Source organism: Notechis scutatus, chromosome Z (genome assembly GCF_049901735.1).
Source record: "Notechis scutatus isolate UNSWTSFEM ecotype Mainland chromosome Z, rNotScu1.2, whole genome shotgun sequence".
Lineage (NCBI taxonomy): Eukaryota > Metazoa > Chordata > Lepidosauria > Squamata > Elapidae > Notechis > Notechis scutatus.
This window is the reverse complement of record NC_142025.1, coordinates 33598457-33618906: the sequence shown is the minus strand read 5'-3', so window position 1 is coordinate 33618906 and position 20450 is coordinate 33598457. Positions and strand designations below refer to the sequence as shown.

Below are 20450 nucleotides of genomic sequence, written 5' to 3'. Positions count from 1 at the left end.
GCTGTGCCAGAATGGTTTTTTCTTCAGCCTGATTGGTTGGGAGTCTTGGTCTGTGTTTATTGGTCTTGGAGTTTGCTGTGTTCTGCTTGATTGGTGTTTCTAATATCTTCTGTCTGTTTTGTAGCTTTTTTTGTCTTGATTGGCTGGCAACATTGTGTTTCCTGTATTGGAGGCTTTTAGTGCAGCTTGGCTCTGAGTAAATGGACGGCTATCATTTATAAATGTTGCTACAACTTTAAAAGCACAACTATAATGACGTGGGAAAATACCCAAGCAAAGCTGAATACATGTAAGTACCCGCGAAAACTTAAGAAAACAAACACACACACACACACACACACACACACACACTTGAATTATCAAGTGGAAGCCTTTACATAAGAAAAGGCCACACAAGCTAGAAAATTCCATAATGACATAGAAACAATCTAAAGAAATTGATTATTTGTGCATTTAGTCCTTTTTCTAGTTAGACAATATAGAACCTGGACTATTTTTCTATTAGACTTATTTTGCAGAAAGATATCAAATAACAATCAGTTCTAAACAAGCTGCTAAGTTATAAGTAAGAATGAGTGTGGTTGATTTATTTGTAGACGTAACCAAAAATTATATTTCCATGTATTGTATTGTATTTTGAGGGCAAAAAAAAAAAAAGAGAGATTATTTTTGCAGGTTTTTCCAGAGGAATAAATTTCCAGAACATATTTTCTTTCCTGTAATTTAATGAGAAATTATTTTAAAGTGCAGGAGCATTTTACTTGCTATCACTAGTTCGTTAATAAGACTTTATTAACAATGTTTTGTTAATAAACTTTGCAACTTTGTCATAAAGACAAAAGAAAAAATACATTATGAAATGCAGACAAAGAAATAAATAAATTCACCAAAACATTCAAAGTATTTAGTCAGAGTTCTTCTCCTAGTCAAGTATTATGTACATTATTGCATACGTGATCCATGATCATCCCACCAAATCTTTGAAATATAATGTAAAAGAAAAAATATAAACAAAATATCATGTATTTCAATTAGATGTATGCATTAAATTGCATGAGATTTTAAATTGTTTTGTTTGGGAAATGACAAGCATTGCCTGTTATTAGAATGCCAAATTGTCATTTAAATATTGAAAATCTGGATACAAGTCTTTTAAGTTTTCGATCATGATTAAGGTATTAAATGTCACCCACTACTTTTGACAAGATCATTAGCTTTTAACAGCAAAGAAATAGGTTCATCCTTATGCTATCAATATTGCACTTTGAATTTTCTAGGGGCAGGTGGAAAAAATATTCACTTAATTTTCTTTAAAAAATGACAATTTTTTCTCATGTTTAAACATTTCATCATATACAAAGAAAGTATATGAGAGTAAAGTCACAAGGAGAAAAAGCTGAGAGAAAACCAGATTAATATATACATTCTTTTACTTTTAAGAGGGCAAATAGGAATGGGGACAAGATTAATTGTGTCAGTCTTGTTAGAAATAAAAATATGCAACGTTTTTAGTGTACTGGATGGAAGAAAAAGTTCCTTTATTAGATGGAAGAAATTGCAAATTGTAATGATTTTCTAAAATCTGTCCTTTTCTGAAGAATTGTGAATAGAAAAAGAAAGACTTTCTTGATTAAGTACATTTGTCTAGCAGAAATGTTTTGTAATATTGTTTTTTGTAGCACCTTCTGAAATTTCCTTACTGATTTAAAGTGTTTTATTGGGACATTATATCTAATTTACAACTACTGTAATCACATTATTGCTGTCATTGTCTCATTGTATAACTTTGACATGATCCTCTCTCAGTAATTTTATCATTTTTTTTTCACTACAACATTCTATTGCTTGAGGAGTATTAACAAGAAAGATCACAGATCCAGTCTGTGCATTATTATTATATTCCAAATATCATTTCTTTGAAGGAATAAAGCATCAAAAAGATTCAAAGAAATCTTAGATATTTCTTGTGTTTGATGAGAATATTATTAAAAATTGAATCAGGCACCAAAAATCTGCAATTTGATTTAAATATGCACTGTGACACAATCAGTTTGCACTGTTTTTTATAGAAAAAATGGAGGAACTCATAAAAGCTAAAGAATGATACATTTTAACATAATTTGACAGAATAAATTAAGTAATCCAGAATGTACCACTCCATTAAAAATTTATAGGTTACCCTTATGTCAACTGAATTTTTAAAAAGCACTGTGTAATACTTTGGAGAAAGATAAATACAAACAATGTGGCAATGAATAAAACTGAACAAAAAACAAAATGGTAATAAATTTAATTATGTAGGAAGCATATGAGGCTTTCTTTAAAAATATAGTTGATTCAAGCATTTCATTGTCTTTGACTCTTCTTTTTTAAATCCAAATATAATTTTATATTTGCAAAGATAAATAATAAGAATCAAGGCCAACACTGATTATACTAGATTAAAACAAAAGTTACTCCTTTAAGAACATATATGTACTGGAATAAATTGAGAAGACTAAATTTATAAAATAAAAACATCTCAGAACCTATTCTGTTTCCTCATTTTCTAATTTGTTTCTACATTTTCAGGGTTCTATGCTCACTGAGCATGCTCAGCCCACAGTAAATTCTTTTTGGTTCCTTCCCTTTAAAATTTGTTCTCTGAATTGAGGGAGGAAGCAAGGTGCAGTGAGGGCAATGCAGGGGTTACGGGAATGGGGGCAAAGTGGGGGCGGGAAGTGGCAGCTCTATTGATTTGGCGGTACAACTGTTCTTGGAAAAATTAAATGCTGATCCTGACCTAGACTCACAATTCCTGTTTGGGGGAGTTGGCAATTGTGATTGGAAGTACTTTGCTCAATTTTGTATTGTACATCAGTTGTGCAATAAATAAAGGAATCAAATTCATGATCACTCTGTCCTAATCACCTGCCACTTGGATTTCTGTAATGTAATCTAATTGGGGCTGCCCTTGAAGATTATCTAGAAGCAGTACTGGCTGTGATGTGTGCATGTATAGGAACATATATTATATTATTATATTATATTATATTTCCAACAGGCTCTATTCATCCGTGACATCAAGCAGAGTACGTGGGGCTTCAGATCCTTTTGCTTAAACAATATCATCTTCCATGACCTAGGAAACATTTCCTCTATCACAGCATCTGCCCTTGGAACAGACTCCCCCCCCCCCACAATATTGGAAAAATACTAAAAGCCTGGGAAAATGTGGGGGAACCTCTATAAGTCATCTTATTTGCCTTCTCGATAAATATGATTTCTTTTTTTTTTTTTTAATGCCAATTGCCTAGAGTTATTTGGAGTTAGACAGCATCACAATTGTTTAACTGCATAAACAAACAACAGCAGAAAGCCAATGAAGCCACAGAAACAGCAGAAAAGCAGCCTTTCTCTGGTTTAAGCTATAATTTTTATTTATCTTGAATGAAATTACTATATTCTTCTAAGATCCAACACCAAAAATTGACAGCTATAAGGTATAAAGAAATCAAACTGAACATTTCTCCACAACTAAAACTTTATTATATATTTTCGTTTCCATATGTTGGTCAACATTTCATGGATCCTGAGCATGCTCTGACTGAATTTTGTTTTTTTGGGAGGAAAGGGATGGGGATGGGGTTTAAATGTTTCTTCTTGCTTGGTATTTTTAAATAACTATTCTTAGTAATATATAAGTCTGAGAGTTCTACTGAGTATGCTAAATATATTTTTTTCTTTCCAGTAAGCCCATTTATTTCTAATTTTCTCAGCACTAAACACTCAAGTTGATTATTAACAGGAATAAAACAGTTTCTGAAAATGCAACAGCTGCTATTTTATGTAAATACGGGTTATGTGGTAAACCATAGAAATCATGATAGCCATCAATCTATTTTATGGCAACTGGCCGAGACTAAGCAGAATTAATAGAATTGCCTGTGAGAGTCAATAAAGCCTGATGAATAATTGTGTTCCTTATATCTTCCTATAAATGAGTGCAGATTCATATATTCGCAGTGCTTGGAAGTACTGTAGTTGTGACTAGATGAAAAATAAGAAATCTCATTCTTGGAACCAACCCATAAAACATCACACACAGAATGTCAAATCCTAATTTTATTGTATAATTTAGCAGTCCCACCAACAGTGTGCATTTTAATATAACTTATTTGTCATATTTCTGTGTGCACCATTTTCAGTACGAAGCATGAAAATAAATGAAGCTTAAAGTTTAATGAAGATTAAGCCTTGCTCATCAGAAAATTCTGCTCTGCTAGAATTGGAAAATTATTTCCCTCTAGACCTCACTAAGATTTGAGGTTTTGTTCCCAGTCAATCCATGGTGAAGTGAATATGAACAAGAATAAAACAAGAATGGGTTTATTTCCAAAATCACCTCACATCTTTAATTACTGAAAAAAATGCTATAATCCACCCACTTGCTTGGCATGAATAAATTGATAATCAATCTTTCCCTAGCAATTTATTTTCATGGTTTATTATTTTCATTATTTAATTTTATTAAATAATTAAAATTGACTCATTCCTGCTTGAAACTATTATTGATAGATTATTGTCAAGTGAGGTGGATCAAATAAAGTATATGAGTAAAAACAAAAATTCTGATGTATACAATGTTTGCTTTGAAAAGTTATATAGGGCTAATTAGCTAACATTAATTAGTTGCCATTTTTGGAGTATTTGAGAATGAACTGATCTTTGTAGGACCAAGTTTTGTTGAATTAAGTTAATGTAGTTGAAGTAAATATGTTTAGGACCTAACTATTGGAAAAGTTATTTTCCCTTGTTGGAACAATGAAGGAGACTAGCAAACCAAATGTTGAGCTTTCCCAGAACTCAAATCCACAGATTTTAAAGAATATCAGATTATGTATACTTTGAATGAGAGCCTGAGGGTTTTGTTGGCACTCCTGCTCTGCAATGTGTTTTCTGCTTCTGCTTCTGTATTCAGTGTACAAGTATGATGAACAGTATTGTCTGTAGAGTAGAATTATATTGATAAATGAGTACAGGCAGTCCTCGTTTACTGACTACTCATCTAGCAACTTTTCAAAGTTATGACAGCACCAAAAAAAGGAGACTTTTGGCCAACCCTCAAAATTGTGGTGATTGCAGCCTCTTTGCAGTCATTCAAATGTTATTTGGGTCCTTGATGACTGGTATGTATTAATGACGGTTACAGTGCTCCATAGTCATATGATTGCCATTTGTGACCATCACAGATGGCTTCCAACAAGCAAAATCAATGGGTAAACCAATAAGAAGTCCCAAGTTGTGGTGAACATGATATCTCGTTTAATGACCCACAGTGATTTGCTCACTGGCTATAACCAGAGTTTACAAACTGACACCATAAGACAAGTGTGGCATATGACATTGAATTTTGCAATTATGCTGCTTATCAATAGAATTTCTGGTCCCAATTGCTGTTGGTAAGTGAGGATTAGCTCTAATGGCATATGTCATAAGCTAAGAGTGTTCAAATTAAGCTTCTATTTCACAAATTTGTTAGATTTATATCTATATTTCAAGGTAATATAGATTGGGATCTCCTTCTATTTAGCCTCACAAAAGTAACACCGGGAGAATTGTTAAGCTGAGAAAATACAGCTGGTCTGAAGGACTGAATGAATTTTCACAGCTAAGGGAACATTTAAATCTGGAACTTCCAGTCCCATTTCAGTCCCATACTGGCTCTCTAATTCAGATTCAAGATTTGAAGGCAATATGGACACGAACCCCCTTGAGGTTCAAGATTTAGTTAAATCAGAGGTTTATTATCAGTGGTGGGATTCAGCCAGTTCTCACCGGTTCATGAGAACTGGTTGTTAATTTTCTCAGCAGTTTCCTTCCAACAGCCTTTTGTTTTTCCCACCTTAAGGGGTTAATCCTGTCAGGAAGGTAGACATGAGTTTGAGTTGGCCACACCCACCCAGTAACATGACCACCAAGCCATGCCTACCCAGCTGGTCATTAGGACAAATAACTGGTTGTTAAATTACTTGAATCCCACCATTGTTTATTATTAACTGCAATGTAAAATAAATTATTTTTATGATAGAATGAGAAACAACTATTAAGGATAATAGATTATATCAAATTGTAAGAAGATAGTTTCAAGGAGTTCACTTTAATACATTTTGAATTAATCCCCCATATCCATTTTATACTAGAGAAAGTTTTTTTTAAGTGTTCTAGAAAAATCTTATGGGTTAAGCAAATGTAAAAAGTCTACTATTCCAACTTAAAAATAAAATTTAAAAAATATAAAAAGTAAAACAATTCCTTACTAAATAAATGAAAATTTCAGCATACTTAGATACTACTGTAAGGCTTATTGACCTGGTTCATGAGCAAAGTTAGCATTTCCTCAAATTAGATAGTACTTTAGTCTAAAATAAATTATATTTACTTTGTTTTGGGGAGGGGGAGAAAGCTGAAAGCTGTGGATTTAGAAAAAGGTAAAAAAACAACCCTCCCCAAAGCAAACAGATGAAAAGGTCCAAATCAATTAACATAGAGCAATACAGCAAATACAACTTTTTTTCTGCTAGTCTTTCTTTGCAGGCAAATTTATCAAATGGAACACAAACCACTCCTCTCAAATGGCTGTGTTAGGATTTGCAGAGTTGATAAAATTCACCACTCATACTCCCCACTTTTATCCATAAATGGAAGGCAATCTCCAGTCATCTTTTAGCTTTCCAGGGGTTATTTTAGGTCCTATGGCATGTTTTTAGTACCGCATTTAAAATTGCATTTGCCCACTGATTGATTATCTGCTTCTCCCAAATATTTGGCTGCAATTACACAGGGGAGTACCTCCTTCCTCCATGAACGTACCTGGGATAAGTTCTGAAAGCTTATATAAAAATGGCTTTTTATACATACTTCCAAATATTATAATACCATTAAACATTTTAGTGATTTCATTTAGGAAAGGAACTGATGTATGTTTTCTCTATTATGGTCTTATCCGTAGTGTTCATTTTACTTATAATTCTAATTTATGGGGTCCATTGTAATTCTAATTCAAGTTTCAGATAATCAGATCACTTTTGCTTTGATACCCATAGTGCAAAACACCAAGGTTAATAGCCTGTTATAATATTTGTTTTAGCCTGATAATGGAGCTCAGGCAGAAAGTAAGCAAATGAAACAGGAGAAAAACTGAGGGACAACAGGCCTTTAAAAACCTATGCACAGTTTTCCCAGCCTAGACCCCATGGAATACTGAACTGAGTTGCAGCCCAAAGCATCTGGGACAGGCTGTTTTATGTTGAAGAATACAGCTGCTTTTGTCTTCCCATAAGATTGTCTTATCTGGAGCTGTGATGACGGCTAAAAGCTGCACAATTGACTTGGCATGTGCTAAACATGACAGCAGATGGGGCCTAGATTTATTTTTATCTAGACTGAAAATGAACAGAGTAATGAATGAGAACAAATAGCTACAATATTTTGATACTCCAGATTGTACTATTTGTCGGCTGGAAGGATTTGTCTCTAGCAGCGATGATGGGAAAAGGTCTAAATTTATAACCATTCCAAACAGCCATCTCTTCCCATTACAAGCAAAGCTACAGAAATTGCCACAGGGGGTAGGGGGAGGGGAAAGACATGAATGCCTTTATGCCTCTGACATACCTGACAATCTACAGGGTCTTCCTCTCATTATGGCAGGGAAATAAGCTATAATCCATAGTGCAGGTGTATTTCAAGAAAGTTCTACAAAGTTGGTCTATGTCGTTATTTGCGCAGCACAGTGGCAATTTTAAACTCAAAGACCAGAATGTTTAAAGTCCCCTACATACACATATACAATGAAAAAAAAAGGAATTGTGCTTCCATGGAGTCATTTAGAATTCAGTGGGATACATGTGACATTTTTCTAATCATGTTATAAAGGATTTTGAATTAGAATATGATTGTGATGGAATGTTGTTTGAATTCCCAGGAGGGAGGGAATGTACTCCAGAGGAGCAAGAGATAATGCACTTTACAGTAATACTTTGGTACTCATCATTAATTTGTTCTGGGAAACATGATGAATATCAAACGATTTTTTCCATAAGGAATAGTGTAAATAAATTTAATGCATTCCCGAACTAAGACAATGCACATTTTAAGGCAATATGTAAAAATATAGGGCTGTATATCATTACTTTATATGAGAAATAAGCCAGAAAATTAATACTTAAAACAAAAACTTTACTTTACCTTTACTGAGGAGAAAAAAGTGCAAAAGTAGACAAAAAGACCTAAAACAAGCTAAGAATGCAAGGGGATTTGCATAGAGCTACTGCATGACTAACACATCACACTTTGTTTCAGCTGGAAAGAATAGTGAGTCATGAGGCAACCAACACTGACAAGTTCTAGCTAGTGCATTGAATGCAAAACAAAATTTTCTCATCAAAATGCACTGAATACTAAATTCGATTGAATACCAGTTTCAAAGCAGTTGAGTACCAAGGTACCATTGTTCATAGCTTGTGTGAGAGAAAGAGTTGAAGAAGGTGCCTTCCTAATAGTTCCCAGAGTATAGGTAGTGCTCAAATTACGACCACCATAGAGCCAAAATTTCTGTTGCAAAATGAAACATTTATTGCCAGTGTTTCCCTATTTTATGACCTTTCTTGCTAATTGTCACATGAATCATTGCAATTAAGTCAGTGACATGGTTGTTAAGTGAACTGGTTTCCCCATTGACTTTGATTGTCAGAAGATTGCAAAAGGTTGCATGACCCTAGGACACTACAACTGTCATAAATATGAGTCAGTTGCCAACCATCTTAATTTTGATCATGTGACTCTGGGAACACTGCAATGGTCATAAGTGTGAAAAAGGTCATAAATCACTTTTTTCAGTGCCATTGTAACTTCAAACTGTCACTAAATGAACTGTTGTAAATTGAGGACTACCTGTATATATTTTATATATGTAAGTATGGTAGTCTACTTTACATTGGCAAGATCTATGTCTAGCGATAAGGAATAATAAAGAAGTTTTCTTAGAAGAATCACAATATATATATTATTTTTGGAGCCTAATGCTATTAATAACCTATACAAATATTTCAATCTAGTTATATTGAACAAGAAAAATTGGGAGAAAGATATATATTATCATGCATCAACATCATAACTATCCTATTTATCTTTCAGTAATATTTTTTCTTTTTTAATTTCATGTACTGTACTAGGTTTTATTGGCTCACATCCAAAATGAATCAAGGCCTTTATTAATATAAAAACTGTATATTACTTCTGACCTTTGAATGCTGCATATTATAGAATTTGAAATTTATTTGTTCTCAATATTGATTTTAGGTTTTTCTAAAAAAAAAGATAAGCCTCACTTTTATTAAATATTGTAAGTAACTCAAGGCCAGAAACATATCTAATATTCCTTCTTCTTGCTATTTTTCCCCACAACAGACCTGTGGAGTGAGTGGGGCTGAGAGAGAGAGAACATCCAAAGTCACCCAGCTGCCTTTCATGCCTAAAGTGGGACTGGAAATCATAGTCTCCTGATTTTTTGCCTAGTGCCTTAACCACCAGATTGAAGTGGCTATTTATACAAATGTGGATTTCATGATTTATAAAAACCGTGGAATTAGACATTCCATCATTGTTTTTCTCAACAATTGTAGAAGTAAATCTATGTAACTCAATGCTTTTAATAAGTAATTTGGCATCTATTCAGTTTTAATATTGTGTGTCCATTCCCATAGAATTAATGATCTGTTGTCATAAATACTTTGGTAGATTTCTTTGTTTTTCCTAAGTAAATCCAATTGAATTCAATACCTCATTTAAGAATCTAATGCAGAAACTTTGTCTTTCTGCTTGGTTGGTTTGTTTGCATTGGCAAAGGCACAGCTATACAATTTTATGTCTGTACAATATTGGGTTGTGGTGTTAGAAAGCTCAGAGAGATCCATCAATAATTTAATGTCATCTGATGTTATTTATCCTAAGTATTTGAAAGCAAGAAGCATTCTGGAGAAAATGGGATTATAATTTCCCTAACAATAAAATGTTTGAATGCAGACAACATTCATTATCTTTTTCTCAGGTATAGTTACTGAAGGAAAGAAGTTGGATCTCAGCATACATTGCTGCATAAAAAATGATTTGGAACAAAAGAAAACAGAACATGGGTAAATTCAAAGCAATTTCAGAAGGAAAGAGATACTGTACTATTTCATTGATACATCCTGAACATCACTCCATGTACTATGAGATAAGATAAAACCCTATTTGTATCACAAAGTTTTTTTAAAAGCTACAAGAGTTCTTCACCATGGTTTTCCTGTACACCTTAACATAATGCATTTGATAGATTTAACCATACTATGAATAGATATTCATAAATTCATTCTTCTGTCTGGAGTTTTGTTGAAATAAAGCAAATCCATTTATTATTTCTTTCCCATAAATCTATTATTTCTTACCTCCCTCTTTTTGCCAGTATGAGAAGACCTAGAGTTATTTATCTATTGTTTATTTATTACTTTAATTTATATACCCACCCATTGTCTATGGAGATTCTGAGTCATCCAGATCATGGTTGTCCCAAAGGTGCTTTTTTTCAAGAGGCAACTGGACTTTCTGGTCAGTTAAACCAGAAAGTCCAGTAGGCTCTTGAAAAAAAGCACCTTTGGGGATACCCACACATTTCACATACATGATTGAGTAACTCATATGATTAAAAAGATTCACAAAAAAACAAACAAAATACAGATAACAGTAAAACAATAACCATTAAAACTGACTTAAAACTGACTTAAAACTGGAACATAAGGACAGGTGTTGTGGCAGAAAACTCTCCTTCGGAGTCCCATCAAATGGCCCTCCTTAACAGAAGGGACCTCTAAAATGCTTCTTCTGCCATCCTGATGGAGCAGGAAGATGTAACTAGGGAAAACAGGCCTCTTATTCCAACATTCAAGTACATAAAGTGGGAGATGATGTTTCCACTTAAATTTACTCTAATTTCCATGGGTGCTACTTTACAAGATGAATTTTAAGACTCTTGTATTGCCCAAATATTGAGTAGTATAATGGTGAAGGTGCTGGCCTAACTAAGAATTTCAAGGTCACTTTTAGTCACAATAAACTCATAAAAATGTTATATATAAGAGTCTCATAACAAGTCGGTTAATCAATTTCACCATTCTATTCTCCTATGTCAGCTTTTTCTTTAAAAATGAGATCAGCATTTTTCTTATGAGTGCTGATGGGGAACAAATTTAGACAAAATCCTATAGGCCTTATGGAAAGATACCATGGTAACTAATTTCCAAAGTGATTAGCAGCTCTTAAAGGAAGTTTACACTACTTTTGGATGGAGAGAGATTCAAATCAAGGCCAGCCATAATTTTTGCCCTAAGTATAGGAAAGAGAATGGGGTAGGTAGGCAAGTAGGTAGTTAGGTAGGTAGGTAGGTAGAAAGGAAGAAAGGGATGAAGGTAGAGAAGGTTGCTTAATTATAGCTTGATTTCAGTGGACCTAAATGAATTTTACCTTGTGTTTATTTGAATGTAGCTTATAACTTTCTACTTACTGTCTTTATCATTTCATTCCGTGTTGTTTTTAAAGTTAAAAATTCTTAGCAGTATAATATTCTCATTTATGTTGCTAATTGTAAACAACCCTCAACAAATAAATTATCTCTATCCTCTAAATAGTCTTAATGAGAAAAAGATGAAAAGGGACCATTGATTTTGTCCTCTTGCTTTTGCCATAATTTCTAAATAATTGAAAACTCATTCACATTTGCCAATCTAGTTCTTTTTCTTTCCATAAATACCAACTTTTTAATGCCTTAAAATGATCTAATGGCTTGCTAATGCATTTCAGATTTGATCTTGCAGCAACTACTATTCTTACAATGGAATCTATATCTTCCTGCTCCTACATGATGTTTAAATTTTAGATTAAACTCAATGCCAGAAATTGCCCTAGGAGAATGGTAGGAGTGTGAGTATAATTGTAAAAGCCATTATTACTGGAAAAAAACCCTGGCATGGGAGTAGACTGCATTAAGCATCACTCTGGTCCAATTTATTTTTCAAATGTCTTTGAAAGAAAGGACGTCCTGGATAATTGGGCCTCCAGACAGTGCAGCAAAGGTAAATAATCAAGTGATTCATGCAGTACAACTACTGGTAGTTTCCTAATCTGTAGCATCTTAACAATAGGAATTTTGAACTAATATTATTAGTTAATTGTTATTCAGATCTTTAAAAAAGAAGAATATAGTTATTTTAAGGTTTTCTCAAAGCAATGGCTATACATGTATAGTTACATCAAGGCATATTGCATGTAGTACTGCATACTTTAGGTATAAAATTCTATTAGTTGTTTGGCATCTAAAAATCACGATTCCCCCAAGTATGGATAGCAATGTATTTTGCTTTTTTGAAATATAACCCAAATTACATCCCTCCAGGGGGCCAATGCTTTTAACACTTTTTGCTACACAAATTGGTCAACAGTTTCTTTTCCTTTTGTCCATTTCAAAATAGCCAACTGGCTCCTCTTCCTGCTGCTCAGCAGGTCAACCTATTTTTGTTTCTCAGCGTTGGGGGCTTTAAGATATGTGGACTTCAACTCCCAGAATTCCTCAAGTAGCAAATTCTAGGAATAAGTCCATCCTTCTTAAAGCCACCAAGACTGAGAAATACTATATTAAACCACTTGTCAATACAGCACCCTGAGGGGCCAGTATTGTATATTTTTATGCCATCATCCAGACCAGAATTTAACTACTTAAAGCCAGTTAAAAGATTTAACTTTTCCTTAATTCTTTGTTGGATGGCAGTTGCTACTTTGTCCTAGGAACATATCAAAATTAATTTAAGTGTTATCTACAAAACAATTGGCCATCAATTATCTACCGGTAAAAGCAAAAAAAAAAAAAAATCCTGCACAGACTTTAAAGAAAAAATTCAAAATATTTAATTTTCTGCCTCTCAAATGTTAAAATGATGCAGATATAATTAAACAAACATTTCTCTGATTTCCTTTAACTATTGCCTTTGGGAGAAGCAAATTTATTTCAACTGTAAATGAATAACAGAATGAAAAAGGTTCACCTCTGGTGGGCTAAGCATGAGCATACGGAAGAGACTCAAATAAGAAAAATAAACAGATCCCATATTTGTTTCATTGTGGCATAGGGCATAGACGGAGCAGACGAGTTTTGTTCTGAACAGAATAATATTCCATATAATAAAATACATTCTAAGGGATGAATTGGTTTTCCCTAATTCAGTGGCACACTCCAGTCTACCAAACATTAGTAATGTTCAGCTTGGACATACACAAAAGAATGACTGAGGGAATTCATATGGGCGAGATCTCACAATATTCTTGTCACATGCCATTCTCATCATTTAAAAGAACAACCTAACATCAATTAGTCCACATTTTTAGATTTTATAAAGAAAAGCTTAAGTCATTTGTCATTAGAGAAAGAATATTTAGATTCTGCAAGATAGGAGCTAAGACTGAAATGCTCTTTCTTTAGAAAGATAATTAGCATCCATTTTATTGGCAACTTGACTCAGGCTAAGACCCATATGCTTTGCATGAAGCTAATATTTGCTATAAAATGTTATGTGATTTGTAGCTTTGTTTCTTTTGACTGATTTATGATTATATTGTTATGTTATTTTTATTAAAATTATTTCTGTCATTTTTTATTGTTGTAAAGAGCAATACCAACAGAAAAATAAAAAGTAAGTGCACTGATGGAAAGCATTCCTTTCTTTTCAAGGATGGATAAACATTTAGGGTCATGATTAGACAGTGTCATGATACCATCACAGCCTAGATCGGAGGAGGAGAAGTTGGAACTGGGACCGTCCAACAGGGAAGGCACACCAGGGGCTGCTGCTGCTGCACTCCTGGGACCTTTGGGCATTAGGGAGGTGGTTGACCAGATTGGGGAGCTGCCTGTCTGCCTGTCTGCACAGGGGGTAGGGGAGATTGGCTGCTGACCAGCTGTGGTGCTGATAGGTAGCTGATCTCCTCTGGTGAGGAACAGCTGTCTACTCAATTTGATCCAAAGGTAAGGAGAATGGAGCATAGGCAATCCCAGAGAAGAACCGCAAGGCTATTCGGGAGGAAGTCATCCCCCCTCCACACAAGGAACACCTGGAGGGGAGTAACTTAAGGAGAAGCCATTTAGTTAGTCTTTGTCAGGAATAATTGTTAGTTTTGACTTACATCCCCCAGCTTTGACTCATGCCTGTTGCTGTTTGCCTTGAAGATTGTTCTGTCTTTTAGTAAAAGGCGAAATATTGTTCTGTCTTTTGTTTTGGACCTAACTCTTCTATTGTGGCCTGCATTTCATTTTTGCTTCATTGTGCTTTGAGAACTGCTTCTTGCCTGGAACTTGTTTCTTGTCCTGAGGATTGCCCTTGTCTTGCACCTGGACTGTGCCTTGTGGCTTGGACTTAGAACTCTGGACCTTGCCCTGTGAATGTGCTCCTCCTCTGTGGGCTTTCTTTGTATTACTGGGGCTGTGTTTGGGAGAATGAAGGAGGCAGCCTTCAGGGTAGCTTGGAGGTGGAGCCTTACTGGTTGTTGAAGGACCATTGGCTGGAACATTTCTTAAGAGAAATAAAGAACGGTCTAGAGGCCTGCCTTGACCCCCTGGTCATAACAGACGGTTTCAAAATAGGAAAAACTCAAAGACAAACTCTTGACAAGACTGGAAACCACAATTTGAAGTTAATGTGCTTTAGAAAGAAATATAATGAAACAAATGATATTCATGATGCTGTAATATGGAGAAAGGGAAGCTTACAACTACCTGGGAGATACCTGTGCAGGAGAAAGGTATTCTTAGACACTCTCAGGAGTAAGCAGTGTCTGATCCCAAAGATATTGCTGAATTCCAACTTTCCATAGTCACTAATCAGGGTTAATGGGAATTAAAGTGCAGTAATTTTTGGACAGTCATATGCTTCTAACACTTGCTTTGGGAGTCCTCCGAGTACTCCAAGGTTTGATTGTCTCAGATTTCTGAAGGACATTAGTTCTTGCTGATAGTCCTCCTCTATTTTATTTTTTTATTAATTAGAAATTTTGCCACATACTCTTACAATATTAAAAGAAATCATAAATATATATAATTACATTAAAATTATAATAGTGCAAGTTATAACTGAAGATGGAGAGGAAGGGAGCAGAATGTACGAAGGGTTGGGGGCACAGGAGCTGCTATTAGTTGATCAACCATCTCTAGTGTAAAATTCCCGCATCAGGACCCAAAGCCAACTGACAAAGTCAGATCTTCAGGCTCTTACAGAAAGTCAGGAGTCTCACCTCAGGGGATAAGATGTTCCAAAGGACCAGGGCCATAGCAGAGAGGGCTCTTCTACTGGACTTGCCAGTCAGAATTCCTTGAGTGATGAGATTCACACTATCACTTCTTTGCAAGCACAGATGGAGGGGGACTGTCCCATAGGGGTGAGATGCTTCCTCAAGTAACCTGGAGTTATGCCAAGCAGGATTTTATAGGTAATAATCAACATTTTGCACCTGGAACCAAACGAGTAGCCATGACACAATGGTGTAATGTCAGTCACTCTAGGGGCCCCAGAGACTGCCTGTACCATTACACTCTGCATCATTTGAAGCTTTGAATGTTCTTCAAGGATATCCTCATGTAGCCGCATTGCAGTAGACCAAGCATGAGATAAGCAGGGCATGAATGACTGAGCACATGAATTCCTTATCCAGGAGAGGCTGCAACTGGCATATAACCTGAAGTTGTTCAAAGGTACTTGCAGTCACAATTGCCACCTGCTCTTTGAGCAGGAGTCGCAAGTCCAGGAGAATCCTTAAGTTGCAATTTGGGTTTGTCTGGGGTATTGCCCCACTTCCAGAGCTAAAGATGTCAGTCCTGAATCTTGAAGCTCTGTGTACCTACAGCCTGTCAAACTGAATTCATACAATTCCACCACCATTTGGTCTTGCCAAAACCTGTTGTCATACACCCAGACTCCCACAGGTTCCAGATACCATGAGAGGGCAGTGATAGCATCATTTGGGTCACCAGGGCTCGAGATATAAAGGTAAGAATCATCTGTATATTAATGATACTCAACCCATGGTTTCACCCAACAGCTTCATATATACATGTTAAAAAGGAGTGGAGAGAGAGAGAAAAACCCTGTGGCACACCATAGAAAAGCAACTGTGAGCTGGATCTCTCACTCTGTATCAACACTGATTAGGTTCAGTCTTGGAGAAAGGAGCCAAACCAGTGCAAGGCTGTGTCATCCAGCCACAGACCCCGTAACTGACTCAAAACTATGTTTGATGATATTGAAGGCTGTTGAGAGATCAAGGAGCACAAAGGTGTTTGCACTATCCCTTCTACATCAGAAGCCTGCAAATTCTTCATGTCTGCTTTCTTTTTTTCTGCTATGGCTGTACTTTGTCGACAAACTGGCCCTTGCAAGTAAACTAGAATCTCAGGTTTTGTACATTTTGTTAGCAGTAAACAGTTCCTTTCTAAGGAAGATCCAGAAAATATTTTAGGAATCCTTGAGTGACTGTTTCCTCTATTTATGGTTGCAACTTCTTTCATCACCATCACCATCACCATCACCACCACCATCATCCTCATCATCCCCTTTAGCTTATCTTGCTTTTATGGATTTATTTTCCATATCTGGAGCTTTGATGATAAAAACATCTTATAAGATCCTTAAGAGCAAATAAAAAATTCCTACTTGCTAAAGTAGCAAAGAATGACATCGTAATAACATCTGAGAAAACTTTCATATTGGAACCTTTTCAATTGGCATGTTTTAGTAGAAAATGTACTTTGCAAACATTCTTCTAATTATCTCCAACAAAATTAGAGCACAGGGAATTTTAATAGAATATTGTGTATTTCTAATTGTATATTAGAAGAAACTAATCTGTGACATCATGAATGTTTCTCAAATATCACCCTCAAAATGAGAAAAATGCCATTATTTTGACCACAACAGAAATAAGAGATTTAACCCTCAACTGTGTTTTCCTTTTAAGGAAAAGCTTACAAAACCATTTTCTTTCCAAGTCTCTATATAGAAACAATAACACCAAATTAAAAAACTGAGATTGCCTAAGATTGTCTGGCTTATCTGACCAGTAGCAGTTAGTAATCATCAATCACCCTTATGTTCCTCTTACTTATTCATTTCTTTAATGAAACAATGATGCATCAACAACAGTTGTATTCCGACCTACTTCTCCCCTTTTAGTTCTGCTACTTTTTCATGGCCGCACTCATTAAAAAAAACAAAAGATTAATTAAAATAAAAAATGCTGCTTTTATCTACCCATGTATTCAACAGGGCTAGCAGCATTCTGGAACTAGGTTTTGGGAGCACGATTACCTACTTTTGCAAAGGTGTTTCATACAGCATCTCGGTAAGAAGTTGGAGCCACTAATGTCCAGAGCTGAAAATACTGTTGCACAAATAGCCCAGGGGCCTGCCAAGTAAAGTTTGTTCTGAAAATTATGCTTTAGAGTTCAAGCAGTTCTGGCAGTCACTCAAGCTAAGAATTCCAGAAAGGGACGATATTGCTGATTCCCAAGCTTGCTTTCCTGATACAGCTGTTGGCTGTAGATAAGCTACATGAATGGTATTGGCTGCTTAAACAACTATTCAGAGGGCATGAACAACCTAATATCACCTAGAATCCAGAATAACACCATTCTGTTAAAAAAAATATGTGCACTGCAGTAAAACCCCAAGTCTATTTATTCCAAATTAAGTCCTGTATTCAGTGGGCTCCAGTTTATAAAAACATACTGACAGAATTGGATAGAAAAATAACTCTATCATTCATAAAAATTTTCCAGCTGGAGGTGAAAGATCCATAACATGATTAACTACTTTTTTAAAACAAGACACTGAAAAAACTGACTTATGACCATTTTTCACACTTACAACCATTCCAGCATCCCAATGGCCCCTACATGATCAAAATTTGTATGCTTTTCAACTGGTTCATATTTATGACAGCTGCAATGTCCTGGGATTATATGATCACCTTTTGCAATTTTCTGACAAGCAAAGTCAATGGAAAAGCCAGATACATGTAACCATATTACTAGCTTAACAATTGCAACGATCAACAACTGTGGCAAGAAACATCATAAAATGGGGCAAAACTCACTTAACAATTGTCTCACTTAGCAACATAAATTTTGGATGCGAGTAAGCCAAGAACTGTTTGTATTGAAGAAAGGAGATGTATTCCCAATAACGTATACACAGAAATGGAGGATTAATGAAAGAAACAGAAAGAATATTTCTGTCTTAGGAAATAGATTTTAGAAATGCATGTTTTTTTCCTATGGGTTCAGCATGTTTAAACCCCACATAAATATGAACCACACTAACATACAGTAGGGTGAGATGAAAACCAGCCAAAAAAATGACTGCAATCAAAATATTTATCATTCAAATATTTTTGTCTCAATTCCTAGGATTCAGATGTAACTTGATAATAGAGTTCTATTAAAGCTAATGAATTTGATGTTTTGAACTGCTGATGACCCTCCCAAACAAGAGCCATAAGGGATTAGAGGTATTTATCCCTTTTCAATTAATGAAGCAGATGCTTCTAAGAAACCCACAAGTAGCATATGAAGGTCAGTCTTTATCCCACCATAGTTTCCCAATAAACCAACACACTAAAATTGAAGCTGATTTGTAACTATTGCTAGAAATCTTCTGTATGCATTTATGATGCTATCTTGTTTGGGCAATCAAACATGTGCAAGAAAACAACCAAGCTCAGAGAGAACCAAGGAACCCCCATTTCAACCCTGAACTACAAATATTATCATTTATTGAATGCAGTTTTCAATTAAAATTATATTTTCGTGGTGATTTCTATAAGCTCTCTACAAACTCTGCCAAATATACCTTTTTGATGGATGTTTGAATCTCCCTACACATCTGACTCATTTGATATCTCTGGAATCTATTAGTTATATCCTCATCACCACCACCACCAACAACAAAAAAAGCTAATAAGGACTAACAAAGGACATTAAATTCATTTGGGAAAAAATGCTTAACAACAGCTGCTTAAAATCACTGAATTTTAATCAGTGCAAATTTGCATTTAATGGCAAATTGTAATCTGTTCTTTTGTCTGGCCCTATGCCAGAAATCAAAAGAGAAGCAGCAAGCATGATCTTCTAACAAAAACCCGTCATTAGTTTACTTGCAAGGATGAAATAAACCCACGTACTGTACAACACATTCCCTTTTTTTATTTTTTTGCTTGTAAAATGGAACATGGAACTAGATTTCCACTGTTATAATGTAATTCCCAAATGGAACAGCGTATTGATATTTTTTGTTACCCAGATATCTTATCTTACAGGAAAAATAGATATCTTTATATCTTTGAAGGACTGAGTTTTTCAATATCTTTGCTCCCTCTTCTGGCTTTACTGAGCAATTTCATTATTTGAACATGAAAAACACTGCCTACTGTCCTACATATATAGAAAGCAATCAAGGATTGAGTTTTGTTCTATTTTTTTTTTAAAAAAAAAAATCAGACAGTGCCATGCCAGTCTTGTCAGCAGGGATGTGTCTGTAAAGGATGAAAAAGAACCAAAGGGCAGTCTGTATTATATGCATTTTGTAAGCCCTCTTTCAAAATCATAATCCACAATTGAGGAAAAGATGTTTTCTTTAAAAAAATAAATACGTTTTGAAAACTTTTTGCAGTAAGACATAGAAATGGGTCTATTTTGATCATTTTAAAGAGTTTTAAAAACATTATTCCTAAAAATTTGTGGGACTCAATTTGATGTTTCCATTAAACAATATTTATTTACATAATACAGGTAGTCCTCGACTTAATAGTTAGTTTAGTGATCATTTGAAGTTACAACAGCAATGACAAAAGTGACTTATGCCCGCTTTTCACACTTGTGACCATTGCAGAATCTCGATAGTCATGTGATCAAAATTAAAATCAAACACTTGGCAACTGACTTAAATTTATGACAGTTGCAGTGTCCTGGGGTCATATGATCACCTTTTTGCAAACTTCTGCCAAGAAAAGTCAATGGGGAAGCCAGCTTCATTTACAACTTTTCATTTACAACTTATCAATTACTTATCAACTGCAGTGACTCATTTAACAACATTGGCAAGAAAAGTGATAAAATGGGCCAAAACTCACTTAACAACGTGCTTAGCAACAGAAATTTTGGGATCAATTATGATTGTAAGTCAAAGATTACCTTTATATATTTCCCAACTTCCAAACACTCAAGACTCCCTCAAAAGCATTAAAACAATAAGCCTGGTCTGTGACGGCACACAGTGCCCTTTGGAACAAGCACAGAATGGGAACTCCCTCTAGTTTACGAGGCAAGAGGTTGTACA

The 20450-nt window shown here is 35.0% G+C and overlaps 1 protein-coding gene across 2 annotated transcripts in view; it reads left to right on the top strand.

Moving 5' to 3' along the window:
• Positions 1–10437, top strand: part of PALS2 (protein associated with LIN7 2, MAGUK p55 family member) — a 249156-nt gene extending 238719 nt beyond the window's left edge. Inside the window, exon 14 of one of the 2 annotated variants that reach the window (XM_087945390.1) lies at positions 9451–10437. In XM_087945390.1, coding sequence (XP_087801516.1) covers positions 9451–9546 — 96 coding nt within the window. In that variant the 3' untranslated portion in view covers positions 9547–10437. The remainder of the gene's footprint in view (positions 1–9450) is intronic. The other variant, XM_087945380.1, reaches the window with a different exon arrangement.
• Positions 10438–20450: the final 10013 nt, after the last annotated feature.